General features: G+C 43.2%; 1 protein-coding gene across 2 annotated transcripts in view; it reads left to right on the forward strand.

Annotated features, from left to right (window-relative positions):
- Chd7 (chromodomain helicase DNA binding protein 7) overlaps positions 1–14,488 on the forward strand; it is a 168,280-nt gene that overhangs the window by 103,655 nt on the left and 50,137 nt on the right. For both annotated transcript variants that reach the window (XM_055603216.1, XM_055603217.1), the window contains exons 6-7: positions 230–295; positions 6,248–6,303. In XM_055603216.1, coding sequence (XP_055459191.1) covers positions 230–295; positions 6,248–6,303 — 122 coding nt within the window. The remainder of the gene's footprint in view (positions 1–229; positions 296–6,247; positions 6,304–14,488) is intronic.

Below are 14,488 nucleotides of genomic sequence, written 5' to 3' on the forward strand. Positions count from 1 at the left end.
TCTTTCTTTCTTTCTTTCTTTCTTTCTTTCTTTCTTTCTTTCTTTCTCTCTCTCTCTCTCTCTTTCTCTCTCTCTCTCTCCTAAAAATTTTCCCACTGGAGACTTTGTACCAAGTGATTTAAAAAGGGTGTGGTGCCATGGGCAGAGGGGAATGATTTCCTGCTTGCTATGGTAGCACAGGACAAGTGTTTTCCATTTGGATCGATTGATGCCACTTTCTCTTTTTCAGGAATCTGTTGATGCAGAAGGCCCAGTGGTAGAGAAGATTATGAGCAGTCGTTTAGTGAAAAAGCAGGTGAGTGCTGCGTGCAAAGATGGAAGTCCATGGGGTGTGACCTTCCAGGCTGTTTGCTGCATAACGCTCTGTTAAGATTCATTATGGAGCTGGGTATGATGGCGGGTGCATGAGGATGCGGAGTTCAGGGTGAGCTTATTCTGCATGTGACCATTCCTTAAGAAAACAAAGGAAAGCTCAATGGTTACATTATTGTAAAATGAAATCTCTGGTGATATATCTGATCCTGTCTGATATACTACCCCAGTGTAAGTTGGGGGGTGGGTAATTAATCTGCAATGGAATCAGAACTGAACTAAGCAATGAAATTAAGATGTATCAACCTTTATAACACTATTTGGAGAAGGTAAAAAACTCAAAAGACTCCAGAGAAATGCTTTAAAACTTACAGAATCACAGACTGCCTTTTTTATAGAATGTGTTCATAAAAAGGCCTTGCTTAGGAGCCTCCTCTGGAAAAGCCCACAGCAAGATCTGCTAATTACTGGGGCAAATAGACATTTTATCAGAACTCTGATAACTTTTGCATATGTAACTAATGTGTTCAGACTATCTACAAAGTTGATATTGATAAGCAGAAGTACTTGCCAGTGGGCAGCAGGTTAGCTTGCTACTGAGAGATGTTGGAATGAAGAATTCCAGTATTTTCTTGAACCACTGGGAGTCCTCTGCTCCACACCATTGCCTTACCCAGTTTAGCTGAGCTTGTGTCTCTAGAAAGTATCCATACAGATCAGTCGCTCAAGCCTCGTAGCTCTTTTTATTTTTCTTTAAGTTGAATGAAAGTACACATTCATCTTTTGATAGGTAGAACAAATGTGGTTTCATTTAGTAAAATGTATACAAGGCATAGTTTTCCAAGAGGAGGCATTAAGGTGCTCTGGGTTGTAAAGCTTATCAACTGTCAGATGATGGGGAAATAAAACTAGCCAAATAGACATGCAAAACCCACCATGACCAGAAACAAAATACTGGGGACCACAGGCACTTACACAAATACTGAGGTTAATTTGTCATTTTTAGGAGCTGGAGAGCTAACTGAGCGGTCAAGTTACGTTCCTCTTCCAGAGGACCTGAGTTCAGTTCCGTTTTTTGAGTGGGTTAAAACCACCTGTAACTCCAACTCCAGGTGATCCAGTGCCCTCTTCTGGCCTCTGTGGGCACCTGCAGTCACATACATGCACACACATAGACACATAAATAAAAAGATATCTTATTTTTAAAAAAAAAAAAAGAGGCTATTGAGATACTGTTGCACCAACAGTAGACTTGTCTATCTGTATCTCACACTCTAGTTTTGCTTTTATCTTATGTACTCCGTTCACTTTTATCGGTTTATCCATTGCATGCTCATATTAAAAACTACCAGGAGCAACAAGCCAAGATATTTCAAATTGAGTGTAAAGGTGAAGTGTGGAGGAGGCTATTTGTGACTTTGAATTTGCAGCTTCATGCCCTGATGGATTAAATGATAAAAACTAAGCCAGATTTGCCACCTGTTGAGACAGACATGAGCACTACTTAACCCATTAGAAACACCGCCCCTTTTTCCTCATGACTCTAGAACTGTTAATTTATGAGTACATATATTTGAGTAAGTGGCATATTGTTGGGATGGGATACACTAATTTCTGTTGAAGTGATAGTATTTCAGCGGGCATGCTCAGAAGGTTTGGAGCTGCAATTGATAACTAACTCTATTATTCATAGCTAGTGAGATTATGCTTGGGGTAGGGCATGGTTCCTTCCTTCCTTCCTTCCTTCCTTCCTTCCTTCCTTCCTTCCTTCCTTCCCTCCTTCCCTCCTTCCCTCCTTCCCTCCTTCCCTCCTTCCCTCCTTTCACCTTTACTGGCAGGTAAAGGTACCCACGGAATACAAATAGCTATTACCACTGTCTATGTTAGACAGTGGTATGCTATTTCAACCCTGTGTAGCTTACCATAAGGCATTAGAAGTCACTGTTGATGTATATGAGGACAGAGCATTTTTTGAAACAATCCTTAGCCTTCCTAATGCTTCAACCCTTTAATACAGCTGCTCGTGTTGTGGTGACCCACAACCATAAAATTTTGCTACTTCGTAACTGTAATCCTGCTACTATCGTAATTTAAATATCTGATAAGCAGGATATCTGATATGCGAACCCTGTGAAAGGGCTATTTGACCCCTACCCTCACCCCAAAGGGGTCATGACCTACCACTGATGTATTGGCTTGGTGAACCTGAGAATGGAGAAAATTAGCGGGAAAAGTTCTTGTGAAGACGGACTGAATGAAAGTAAGAGAGTAGAGTGCGCCCAGCTGCTCATCTGTTGCTGCTGGCCCTGGAAGGATCAGAAAAATCCATTAAGAGATCTAAACATTACCAGGTACTAACTTCTTAAAATGCTAATGTTCTTAACCTAAGTTACTTTAAGTTATCGCTTTTAAAAACACCAGGGGACAATGTTGCATGTGAAAAAAAAAGTAAATTTGAGATTTTTTTTTCTGTGGATTCTAGCAATGGTTCCTATTACCATGAATAATTTACGAATTGTCTGTTCAAAGAGAGCTAGTTCTCTCTCTCTCTCTATCCCTCTCTCCCTCCCTCTCCCTCTCCCTCCTTCCACCCCTTCCCTCCCTCATACATGTGCACACATGCTTGTGTTTCTCTGTATGGCCGTGAGTGCTGTGGGAACTGCTGTGAGCTCTCAGGCCTGTGCTGAGGGTGCCAATATAGCAGGAACTCAGTGCGTTCCCAAGTCAGTCACCTCCATTCGCGAAGCCGTGCAAGGCCAGAGATCCACAGTGTGTTCTGTAAACTCAAGGCTCCCTGGGAGAGCATCCTCACCCTAGCAAACCATGATAACGGGCTAAGGCTTGGCATTTATATGTTGTCCTAAACCCAAGTTAATGTACCCGAGGCCCAGGGGAGGAGCCTTGCATATGAACCTTGAGGTAAGTTTGAATGTTTGAGTAGACACTTCGTGTGCATAGCTTTTGTTTTCCACATTTAGTCATAGCACCTTCTATATGCCGTCCACCTGTGGAAAAGAATCCAAGTCCTTTTTGGATTGTAAGGTCAGAAGTATCTTAGAGGCAAATTCTGGATGAACTATATTCTGTTCCCCAAAATTCTATTGTTTTTCTTTATTTACATGATACATTTTTCTTCATGAGAAGTTAATTTTAATTGAGCCAAACAATAAAAAAGCAGACTATAAAATTAAGCTCTTAACTGTCTTCCCTAGAATGTCCTTATTCCTCAGTATGTAAACTGTGGCTCACTGTCTCTGTTGGAGAATGAAGTATAATAGACCAGAAGCACTTTATCTATTTTTGTTGGGGTGCTTTTTCAATTTTGCTTTATTTTTTAATTAATATTTTCCTTTGCTTGGTATACTACAGTTTTGAGTAGGGGAACTGTCTAATTAAGAAAGGCCATTCCTTCTTTCAGGGCGTGGGGTTATCACACCTGCTAGTGGCTATTCCAGGCCAGGTTAGACAAGTAGGCTCCTTGCCTGATGTAAAGGTCTTGATCACATGAATAATGAGACAAATGTATTAGTTAATACATCAAGTTTTGTGTAAACTGTGAAGATTCCTTATCCTCGCTGGTGAATGGAAGGAGCACACCTTTTTCAAATGTCTGTTGAGCATATGAAAATACTCAGAGCACTGTCAGGTTAAACAGTAGCTGGCCAGGGAGTAAGTATGAGTGTTGTGTGTATGTGCGTGGGTGGAGCTACTCCAACGTCCAACACTGGTCGTGCTAGTGTGGGACGCTGGACAAAGTAGACGTCTCTAGTAAATTCTTGAAGTGGTGCTTTATAGGCTCATGGACCCATACCCTATGAGTAAAGCAAAAGAGGTCAACATATGCACATTTATGTGAAATGTAAGTAACAGCTGTAGTTGAAGAGCTACAGCAAGAATATGCCTGTTACATGTGTGGACTGTTAAATAGAAGAGTGTGTTTTCTTTACTTGGGAACATTTAGAAGATACAGGCCCCATGACAATGCTTGGCCAGGTCCAAGTGCTGCTAAATGTAGTCACGGAGCCCATTTCTTCCCCCAGACAGCTCTGTCATCTTGGTAGCCTTCAGCATGTTCCTTGGGGAATGGGGGACAATGACAGGAGAGTGGGTGTCCATGGGTTGTAGGCAGATGGCTTTCTGGAAGCAGAACTGAGATCGAACATAACCCATTTCCACTGCAGAAGGTTGGGGCCTGTGTGTCTCACTGACAGTTAGACTTGGGGGACCCTGAGTCCATTAACCACAAGGCAGAAAAGAAAGTACAGCATTGAAGAGACAATTAGAAAGAAGGAAGTTAGAAGAAACGATATTGCTGTAAATAATGTTTTTTTTTTTTTACCCCATCTAGAAGATATATCGATTTGAAAAATTATTTCAAAGAAATATAGATTGCACCCCAAGTCTGTAAGAGCATGGCTACTTCAGACCCACTTCAAGTTGACGTTTAGGACTTTTAGGACATGCTGTAAGACCTGCCTCTTTTCATGGTTGTCTGCTTTCATCTTTAATTTTCTACCAGAGTCTCTAATTCTGTATAAATGTAATATATCTTGAACAGGAGTAGGATGAGAAAATACTGGGGTTAGAAATGGTGGGTCAAGTCCTAGATGGATTGTCACCTGAAGTGCAGAGCAATGGAGTAACCCGGGTTTTTGTGCCGCCTCTGGAGGTGTAGGCACACTGCTTTTCATTCTGGATAAACAAAAGCTGGATATGTTGATTTAAAACGGACTTTTCATAGGCCTGCTGGGGTAAAACCAGATGTTGGTAGGTGTTGGCCGCACTCTAGAGTATACAGGCTTCTCATTGGTGAGAAGCAGTTTAACATGGTAGGTTCAATTGAAATTGATAAAAGTTTTGAGAGGATTCTAATCAGATTGTAGTCTTTAGGCCAACCCACGTGCCTTTGAAAGATGTGTGCCCCTCTGTCCTCCTCCATGCCAGCTACACTGTCTAGGCTCTGCCGTGTTTCTACTCACCTTCATCTTCTTCAGAGATCTTTGGGGCCACCTGGGACCCATGCATGAGCCTCCAGGCAGGCTTGGGGGCTCTGGCAGGAGCATAAAAGAACTTCCTAAAACATGGGTAAAGGACGTTTATGATTTACATCTCAGCTTTGTGTGTGCAAATGTTTGTAAGAAAATGACATTACGAACTGTTGACCAGCCTGAAACTTTAGTTTCAAAACGAAAAAGAGAGATGGCTAAATCATAATATCGGTGTTGTCTTTGGTGTTTTCTGGAGGCGGTCTGACCACTGAAAGCTCTTGACTTGGCGGACATGCATCGCAATTTTAGCCCACCTAAACGTGGGATTGGAAGTGTTAATTTTATTTGGCTGTTGTGTGTGTGAGACATCTTGTCTGAGAGATTTTAATTGTTCCACTGAGTAAAACTCAAACTATGAATCGTGATGCACTGAATTACACCATAAGAACAAGGTTTACTTTTATATGGTTTCTTGTTTAGAGTTATTAACTATATGGAGAAATAAATGTCTTTTAAATATTTTAAAACATTACAAAACCCACAATGTAAAGTTGCCATGAGGCAGCCAAAAATAATACATATGGCATTCAGGAGAGCAGTTGCTAATTGGCTGCTGCCTGAGAAAATGGTACACTTGGCGTCTACTTAACACTGCGGGTTTGGCAGAAAGCCAGGTTTGGGGTCAGGTTGTTGTGAATGAAGCTGCATGTGGTTAGGGAGGAGTTAAAATGATTCATGCCGTAGAATCACAAGCACGTTGAGTGGAGCAGTGTGTATGTGCCTGAGTGCGTCAGTCTCCGTGGCCTGGGCTGCCAAGGCCTCCTGTATGCTCATCTTCCCAGGAAGGCCATCTCAGACATGGTGTCCTCATGTGGGAATGTGTGGCTGCTGTTGAAATATTCCAGTATATGATTTTAAGTGTGTACCTCAATTTTCTTTTGTTGCAGAAGGAATCTGGAGAGGAGGTAGAAGTTGAGGAATTTTATGTGAAATACAAAAACTTGTAAGTAAATCGTGACTCTTTTCCACGGGGAGGGGTATACTTAGACTGTAGAACTTTCTAAGAATTGTGACCATGAGCCTTCAATACTTGTTTGTTTGTTTGTTTGTGCCCCAGAAGGCTATTTTCTGCTAACTTTGTTGTTTTTGCTACTTTAGAGATGTTTTTCTGGAAAATGTGTACAAGTTGACCGACTTTCTTATTTAACCAAGAAGGTCTTTATGGATGTGGTAAAAGCAAGATAAAGTGAAAGCTGCCTGTCTTCCAAGAGTGGCCCTTGCTCCTCAGGGCTGTCTCCTTCCCTGCATTTTTTAGATGAGACCTCTGTGGTCTCACAGAGGCCCCTCAACCCAGGACACCACTCAGGCTTTAGTGCAGTGAACTATGGCTTAATGTGGGTTAGTTTCCAATATTTGTTTAGTGGGTTTAATTTTTTTTTTTTTTTTTTAATCTCAATGGAAAAACACAGCCGCCCTGAGCTATGCTGTAGGATTTGTGTGTTTGTATTAGGCAGCCAGCATGGTTTTCATGACTGACTCTCGCCTTCCTGAAGAAGTGTGAGGCCCTTCCTAGCCAGACAAACAGCTGTGGATAAAGACCTTTCTTGATCACAGAGATGTTTTCTCTGCTTTTCTTGTGAAGGCAGACCCTAAAGCCTTCGTGTGAGTCAATCCTGAGCTTCTAAGGGGGATTTTAGGAGTTGCTGTGAAAACAGCCTAAGAAACTACATTGCCCTAGGAAAGTGAGACTACCGGGTGCCCTGTTTTTCTGCTCTTGTCCCTTGTTAGCTGGCATTGTGTGAACACAGGGTCACTGTTTTAGAGAGGTGAGCAAACCATTTTAAGTAAAAAGATGCAAGTGTCTCTTAGTCTTACCGTGAAAATCAGTGAAATAGAGTCTGGCAGTATAAAATGAAAGCGCAGTAAGTGTTAGCTGTTATCATCATTGTGTCCTCAGTGTGAGTTTACATCTATGGAAATTATTCATATCCCGTGATTTTCTATGCATGAATCCTTAAGGAGAGAAAGGAATAGTTGAAGAGGAGGTAGCCTAAATAAAGCTGGAGGGGGGAATTCCCTTGGATGCATCAAAGTCAAAGGGAGGACTGCAGCTAAGTGCTGATTGGCATGTAGCTGCACCACCAGAGAGGCATCGGAGACGGAGTGGCTGTGGGACCCAAGTGTTGCCATCCGTCACCCTATGGGGAGCTCCAGGGAAGAGTGAGTGCAGGCCCTGTATCAGGCACTGCTGCTGCCAAGCCAGAGGAAGAGTTACCCAACCCTTAGCACAAAATGTAAGGAGTCCTAAGCTAGTTTTCTGTGCACTGGTATGACCATGGAAGGGAAGTTAAGCTTCCTGTAGAGATTTCTGTTAACTTGTTTTCATGCAAATTCAGAAAAATTGCAAAAAGAGTAGGAAGGATTTTTTTGTTGGTGTGATGATTGTGTATCTGAAATACTTGGAGACCGTTAGGTATGGTGATGTTTGCCAGTCAACCCCGCATTCCTTCCAGGTGGACCATTTGGGGTTTTAACCTAAGGGTGGCCTTTATTCTCCTCCCTGTCTAATTTATTGCCTCGTAAACCTATGGGTTCTAGTAGTAGTGTTTAGCTTGCTCACACCACTGCAGGTGTAGCCAGGCGGAGTCTCTTCAAGCTGTCTCTCTTACCCCTTACCCTCTTCTGAACACTGACACTAGTGTGTCTTCCCCACCCATCCTGTCTTGGCAAGTTGCAGTTGTAGAATCAGTTTGTTGGGTTTTTTTGTTTGTTGGTTGGTTGGTTGGTGTTTTCATTACTGTGGGAGCCAAGTGTGGGCTGTGATCACGGTTACTGCTGCTGAGAGGTCCCTGTCTAGAGACGTAGACACGGGGATTGTATACACACATGCACGCATGCACGCATGGTCTTCCGGTGCATGTACCTGTTTTGGTTTATTTGTTTGTTTGTTTGTTCTTTTCAAAGCAGGTTTCTCTGTAGCCTTGGCTGCCCTGGACTAACATTGTAGACCACGCTGACCTTGAACTCACAAAAGTCCGCCTGCCTCTGCCTCCTGAACGCTGAGATTAAAGGCGTTCGCCACCATGCCCGGCTACATGTACCTGTCTATTATAAGTATGTGCTCGCCTTTACCTGTGCACCCACGTGCCTGCCCAACAATAAAAACAATGCTGCTAGTTCCAGCACATCCACAGGGCACCCTCTCAGGGCTAGCAGTTCCCCTTTCAACTATAAGAAGCTTGGGCTCTTGTTCTCTATATTGGCTTTTTTTTTTCCCCCAGCCTTAAAATACCCAGAAAATGAATTCGGACTTACTAGGAGAATTCTGTGAACAAGAAGCCTGTCTTTGTTTAGAATACTTTGTACTTAGTTTGACAGAGTAAAGGTTAGATCGCTTACTCAGAATTTTAAGCTCCTAGGTCCCCATCATCATACTATTACCCACACATCACTGCACTTACCAGGTTCAGTTTGTGACCTAATTTCATCTTAGCCATCTCTTTTGGCTTTTTCATCTTGCTTTTCAATATTACCATGAGTCAAAAGTCAGAGTTATATACAGAAATATATACTTACGCGAGGAATGTCCCTCCTCTCCTACTGCCCTATTTAATGTCAAGCTCCTCCTTCCTATACTTTTTGACATAAGTATGCAGGTATATAGGTAGGTGTGTGCACACATAAATTCACATGGATTTCCTCTCCTGTTGTTTTATTTGTTTGTTTATTGCTGTTTTCCCCCTCAGTCCTGTTCTGGACATCACTATGTCAGTCTGTGTAGGAGGTGTGTTTACTTTTTCTTACAGCTGCATAGTATTCCAATGCATGAGTGTACCGCAGCTATTCTGTCTCCCGTGTTTGTGACCTTGCAAATGACCTCTTGCATTCTGTAGTGATAGACAGTGCTGCAGTGATGCTTGCGTGTGTGTATATATATATGCATTTTCAAATTGTTGGATGTTTACTTTCAGGGTGAACTCCTTAAAAGTGGGATTGCTACCCTAAGGCGCGCACACACACACATACATGTAGTTTTGAAAAGTCTGCTAAATGTTCGTTTGTTTTTGTTTTGTGTGCACGCATGTGAGGGTGCACGTATGTAGGCCAGTGCACATGGCGGTGATCAGAGGACAGCTTTCAGGAGTCAGTGGACATCAAGGACCAAATTCAGCTTCCCAGGATTGGTGGCAGAAAGCATCTTACCCTCTGAGCCATCGTGCTAGCCCTGAGTGCGCAGTGCTGGCAGATAGTGCCAAACTCCTGCATACAAAGAGTCCCCAGTCTTCCCAGCATGCTGTGCTGCCTTTCCAACCTCAGTGACATTTAGTTAATGTTTTCTCTTAACTGTAAGAATACTCTTTGGTCAGTTTAATGGTCATATCATGTCACTTGTCTGTATATGCGTTTTGCACACTCTTCGATCACATGTCTATTGGTTTGTGAGCACCTTATACATGAGGGTTGGCCAGACGCTGCCACTGTGTGTGCAGTCCAGTTGTCCTCTAATTTTTCGTATTTATTGCAATATGAATTTTAAAAAGATTTATTTATTATCTATACAACATTCTGCCTGTACACCAGATCTTACTATAGATGGTTATAAGCCACCATGTGGTTGCTGGGGATTGAACTCAGCACCTTTGGAAGAACAGTGAGTGTTCTTAACCTCTGAGCCATCTCTCCAGCCCACAATTTGAATTTTAAAGGTGACATGGCTTAGCACTCAGGAGCCAACTTGACAAGCTGAGTTTGAGCCTCAGCTTCCACAAGGTTAGCTGGGGAAAGTCAACAGCAGAGAGTGTCCTCTGACCTCCACACGTGGCATCACCTGCCTCCCCCAGTAAATTTAAAATTTTCTGTAGTTACAGGTATCAGTCTTTTATTGGATCTGGATTTTAAGTCATACTAGGAGGTCCTTCCCTATATCTTTGAAAGTAGAGTTCACTCATACTTTCCTCTAGTGTGTGCATGTTTATTCTTGCTTAAAGGCATGATGTGTTTGGAGTTCACGTCTGTCAACAGCAGGAACCCATTTTGAGAAGCACACCATCGTTTAGTCCGTTCATTGTGTGGATGTCATAGAGTGTCCTCAATTAGTCCTAGATGGTATGGGTCACTCAGTAATCAGTATGATGCTTTGATGGACTGAAAAAGCAGGGTAAAGATGAACTGTGTAAGGCTGCTGCTGTAGCATGGCTGTGAGTGGAAGTTCACTCTGAATAATAACAAGGATTGTGAATGAAATGCACAGCCAGGGACATGGTTGTTGTCTGCGCTCTCATTACTGTATTTAGTTGTATGAGCCGCACTTTCGGGCAGTTGGCTGTACAATAACTTTCCACTTGTTACCACAAGCATATGGATAACTTACTGTTCTCTGGCATTCTGTGTCTGCATCACCCAGCCACGGGAATTTTCCAGGTCCTTTATGAAAGGACCACCGACTGCCTTACATGTGGTCTGTGGCTAATCAAAATGTTAGCTGGCACATGGCCTGGGCAATCCCAGCACCACAGTTAAGTTTGTTTGTTTCCACAGTGATTTGAGATGGAGCCATTGCGCATCGTATCTATTTGTATTTTCTATGTGTCCTCCCTTTTTTCTCTCCTGTGGGTGTGTGCACACACATGCATGTTTGCATGTAGGCACATGCATGTGCATATCTGTACATGGATGTGGAAGTATTGGGGTCGTCCTCGATCCTACTTTACTATATGCATTGGGTCAGGGCGTCAGCTGAACCTAGAACTCGCCAGTACAGCTTGTGGCTGTTCTTGTCCAAGCAGCGCTTTGCCTTGTGAGCTTTGGAATTACAAGCTGGCCTCCACGCCCACCTGGTGTTTATGCGGTTCTTAGAAATCCAGGCTCCTAACACTCCTTCTTAGCTAGGGTCTCCATTGCTGTGATAAAGACGCAAGGGAAGTCAGTGCAGGGACTCAGAGCAGAAATCTGGGGCCAGAGACTGCAGCAGAAGCCATGGAGGGGCTGTTTACCGGTTCGTTCCCTGCGGCTTGCTCAGCCTGCTTTCTTCTACAGCTGGGGATCACCAGCCCACAGTGCGCTGGGCCCTCCTGCATCAACCAACCAGTCAACCTAGAAAACCACTACAGGCTTGCTTACAGCCCATCTGATTGATGGGAGGCATTTTTTTCAAATGAGGTTCCTCATTCCAGGTGACTCTAGCTTGTGTCAAGTTGACAAAAATAACAGTAATAGACCCCCTTCTTAACTTGATATACAAACACATCACTTATTAAATCATAACCTTTTCCTTCTTGTTCATCCCTGAGATCACATTCTGTAATATTGATATTACGATATAAAACATTCCAACTTATAAAGTTTCACAGTTTATAAAAAATTAAAACAGTTAGCTGGTCACGTTGGCACATGCCTTTAATCCCAGCACTTGAGAGGCAGAGGCAGGGGGAATCTCTGAGTTCAGAGTCAGCTAGGTCTATAGAGAGAAACCCTGTCTCAAAAAAAAAAAAAAAAGCAAATATTTTATATATTCAGTCTCTTTCACAGCTAAAACCCTTTCTACTATCCATAGTCTTCAAAAAATTACAACTTTCTTAACTGTTGGTTCCTGTAAAATAAAAACAGTAAGTTACATACTTAGTTCAAAAAGGAAGAGCCAGGGCACAGTTATAATCAGATTAACACAAAACCAAAGTCCAACAGTATAATAAGCCCAATGTCATACATCTGGGATTCACTGTAGACCAGTGGTCCTCAACCTTCCTGTTGCTTCCTAACCCCTTAACAGTTCCTCATGTTGTGCTTGACCCCCAACCATAAAATTATTGTTGCTACTTCATAACTCTAATTGAACTGTAATGTAAATATCTGATATGCAGATGGTCTTACGTGACCCCGGTGAAAGAGGTTGCAACCCACAGGTCAAGAACCACTGCTCTGTGATCTTCTGGACTCTAAAAGGGCCTTGTTCGCTCTGTGTCTGCTGTGCCATCTACAGTACACCCAGACTGACTCATAGACTCCACCTGGCTCCACTCCATACCTGCTGCTGTCATTGGTAGTCGACCCATGATCCTGGTATCTCCAAAATGCTGGAGTCTCTGCTCTGACTGTGCCACACCTTTACCAGTAGCCTTTCTTAGGCCACCTTCAGGGACTCTGACCCTGCCACATGGCCAAAGCCTCAGTTTTGCTTCATGACTGCCTCAGTTCCGGGGCTTCCACTGCAGTTGAGGCTGCACCTTCACAAATGTCATCTTCTGACTTCTCATAGTGCTCAGCTTCAGCCTTGTTCCATTTGTCCTTTGTGCTTTCTAAACCGGTACCACATGGGAGACTCTTACACACTAGCAAGTTCAATTGCCAGCATCACATACAGCCTTGGCCTACTTGGGCCACAGAGCTTCTGTGTGCTGACCCCAAGGAAACACTCTCCAGACACTTTCTTTTTTTTTCCCTTTTGATTTTTATTTTGTTCTGTATAGCCCTGGCTGTCCTGGAACTCACTTTGTAGACCAGGCTGGCCTCAAACTCACAGAGATCAGCCTGCCTCTGCCTCTCAGGTGCTGGGATTAAAGATTTGTGCTACCACAGCTGGCTTTCCTCTTCCTTCTCCTCCTCCTCCTCTTCTTCTTTTAGACTTTATTTATTTAATCACTTTATAGTTGGATCCCAGTCCCCTCCCTCCTCTCCTCCCAGTCTCATTCTCATATCTCTTGCCCCTCATTCCTCCCTTCCCTTCTTCTCTGAGAAAGGGAGGCCCCTAAAGGGTACCAACCCACCATGGCACCTCAAGTCACAGCAGAGCTAAGCACATCTTCTCCCACTGAGGCCAGACAAGGCAGCCAGGCTAAGGGACAGGGATCCAAAGACAGCAGCTGGTGGTGTCTTGTTTATCAGAGCTGATTCTTCAGCCCCAGCTCACCAGAACCACAGCTTCTTAACTCAAATACAGGAACAGTGCAGTGGTGTGTAAGGGACTCTGAGACTTGCCTCTAAAACTTCAAGAGCCAGGCCTCCATCATATCACAGATCTCAGCATTCTTACCTTCCATGTTCCCACTGAACTGTAGAGCACTCTGTGGCTTTTCCATCCCAGAATACACATGTCGTCACACTCCTCCTCCAAACCACAGGGCTGCCTCTGCCACAGCAATACCTCAGAGGCAGGTACCAATCTCTGTTTTGGTTAGGCTTTCTATTGCTATGGAAAAACACCATGATCAAAAAGCAACTTGGAGTTTATTTGGCCGACACATCCCAGGTCACGGTCTACCGAGGGAAGCAAAGGCAGTACCGTGGAGGCAGAAACTGAGGCAAAGGCCTTGGAGCAGTGCTCCTTACTGGTTTGCTCCTCGTGGCTGCCTCGGCCTGCTTTCTTACAGCACCCAGGGTCCCCAAACCATCGATGGCATTGCCCACAGGCCCATCTTCTGGGGGCGTTTTTTGTTTGTTTGTTTGTTTGTTTGTTTTTTAACTGAGATTCTCTCTTTCCAAGTCATTCTAGATTGTGTTAATGATTCTAGATTTGTGTTTAACAAGGCAACAAACAAAAAACAGAACAGCTTTTGTGGCAAGTTAATGCACTAATCAGAAGAGTGTTGAGGGCCTGGAAGACTGCTGCTGTGTTGATCAGGTTGTTTCTTCCTGATTTAGCACTGGATTACTTAGAGGCCGTGTGGTGTATTTTGATATCTGGAATGTTCCTTAGTTGCACCTTGTTTTTAATGTTTCTGTGGGTATCGTTGCATATTTATTTTAATGCAGGCAGTCTTGCGTGAACTTGTCGAGTTCCATGAAAATGCTTACTTATATTTTTCTCTACGCTGAATTACACTTATATATGTTTGATTTAGGATATTGACCTTGTACTGTATCAAAACCCGGCAATCCTTTCGGTTGGTTCAGCTTTATGTTCATGTCCTTTTAAGAGTAAACATTATACACTTTTGCACATTGTGTGTTAAACTTACTGCTAAATCCCTTGTCTTCATTGCTGTCATGAAAGTTTTCTGGATCGTAATGCCCTCTCATTGGCTCTTTTTGTGGATGATGTCTGCTTATTCATTTCCACGTGTCTGAACATCGTTTTATTTTTCTAATTAGTTTTCTAACTGATTCAGTAGTGGGGTGTGTGTGTGTGTGTGTGTGTGTGTGTGTGTGTGTGTGCGCAGAGTCATGTAGTCTGCAAATAGTTTACTTTAATG

Source organism: Psammomys obesus, unplaced genomic scaffold, assembly GCF_907164565.1.
Source record: "Psammomys obesus unplaced genomic scaffold, mPsaObe1.curated_primary_1811, whole genome shotgun sequence".
In the NCBI taxonomy this organism is placed as follows: domain Eukaryota; kingdom Metazoa; phylum Chordata; class Mammalia; order Rodentia; family Muridae; genus Psammomys; species Psammomys obesus.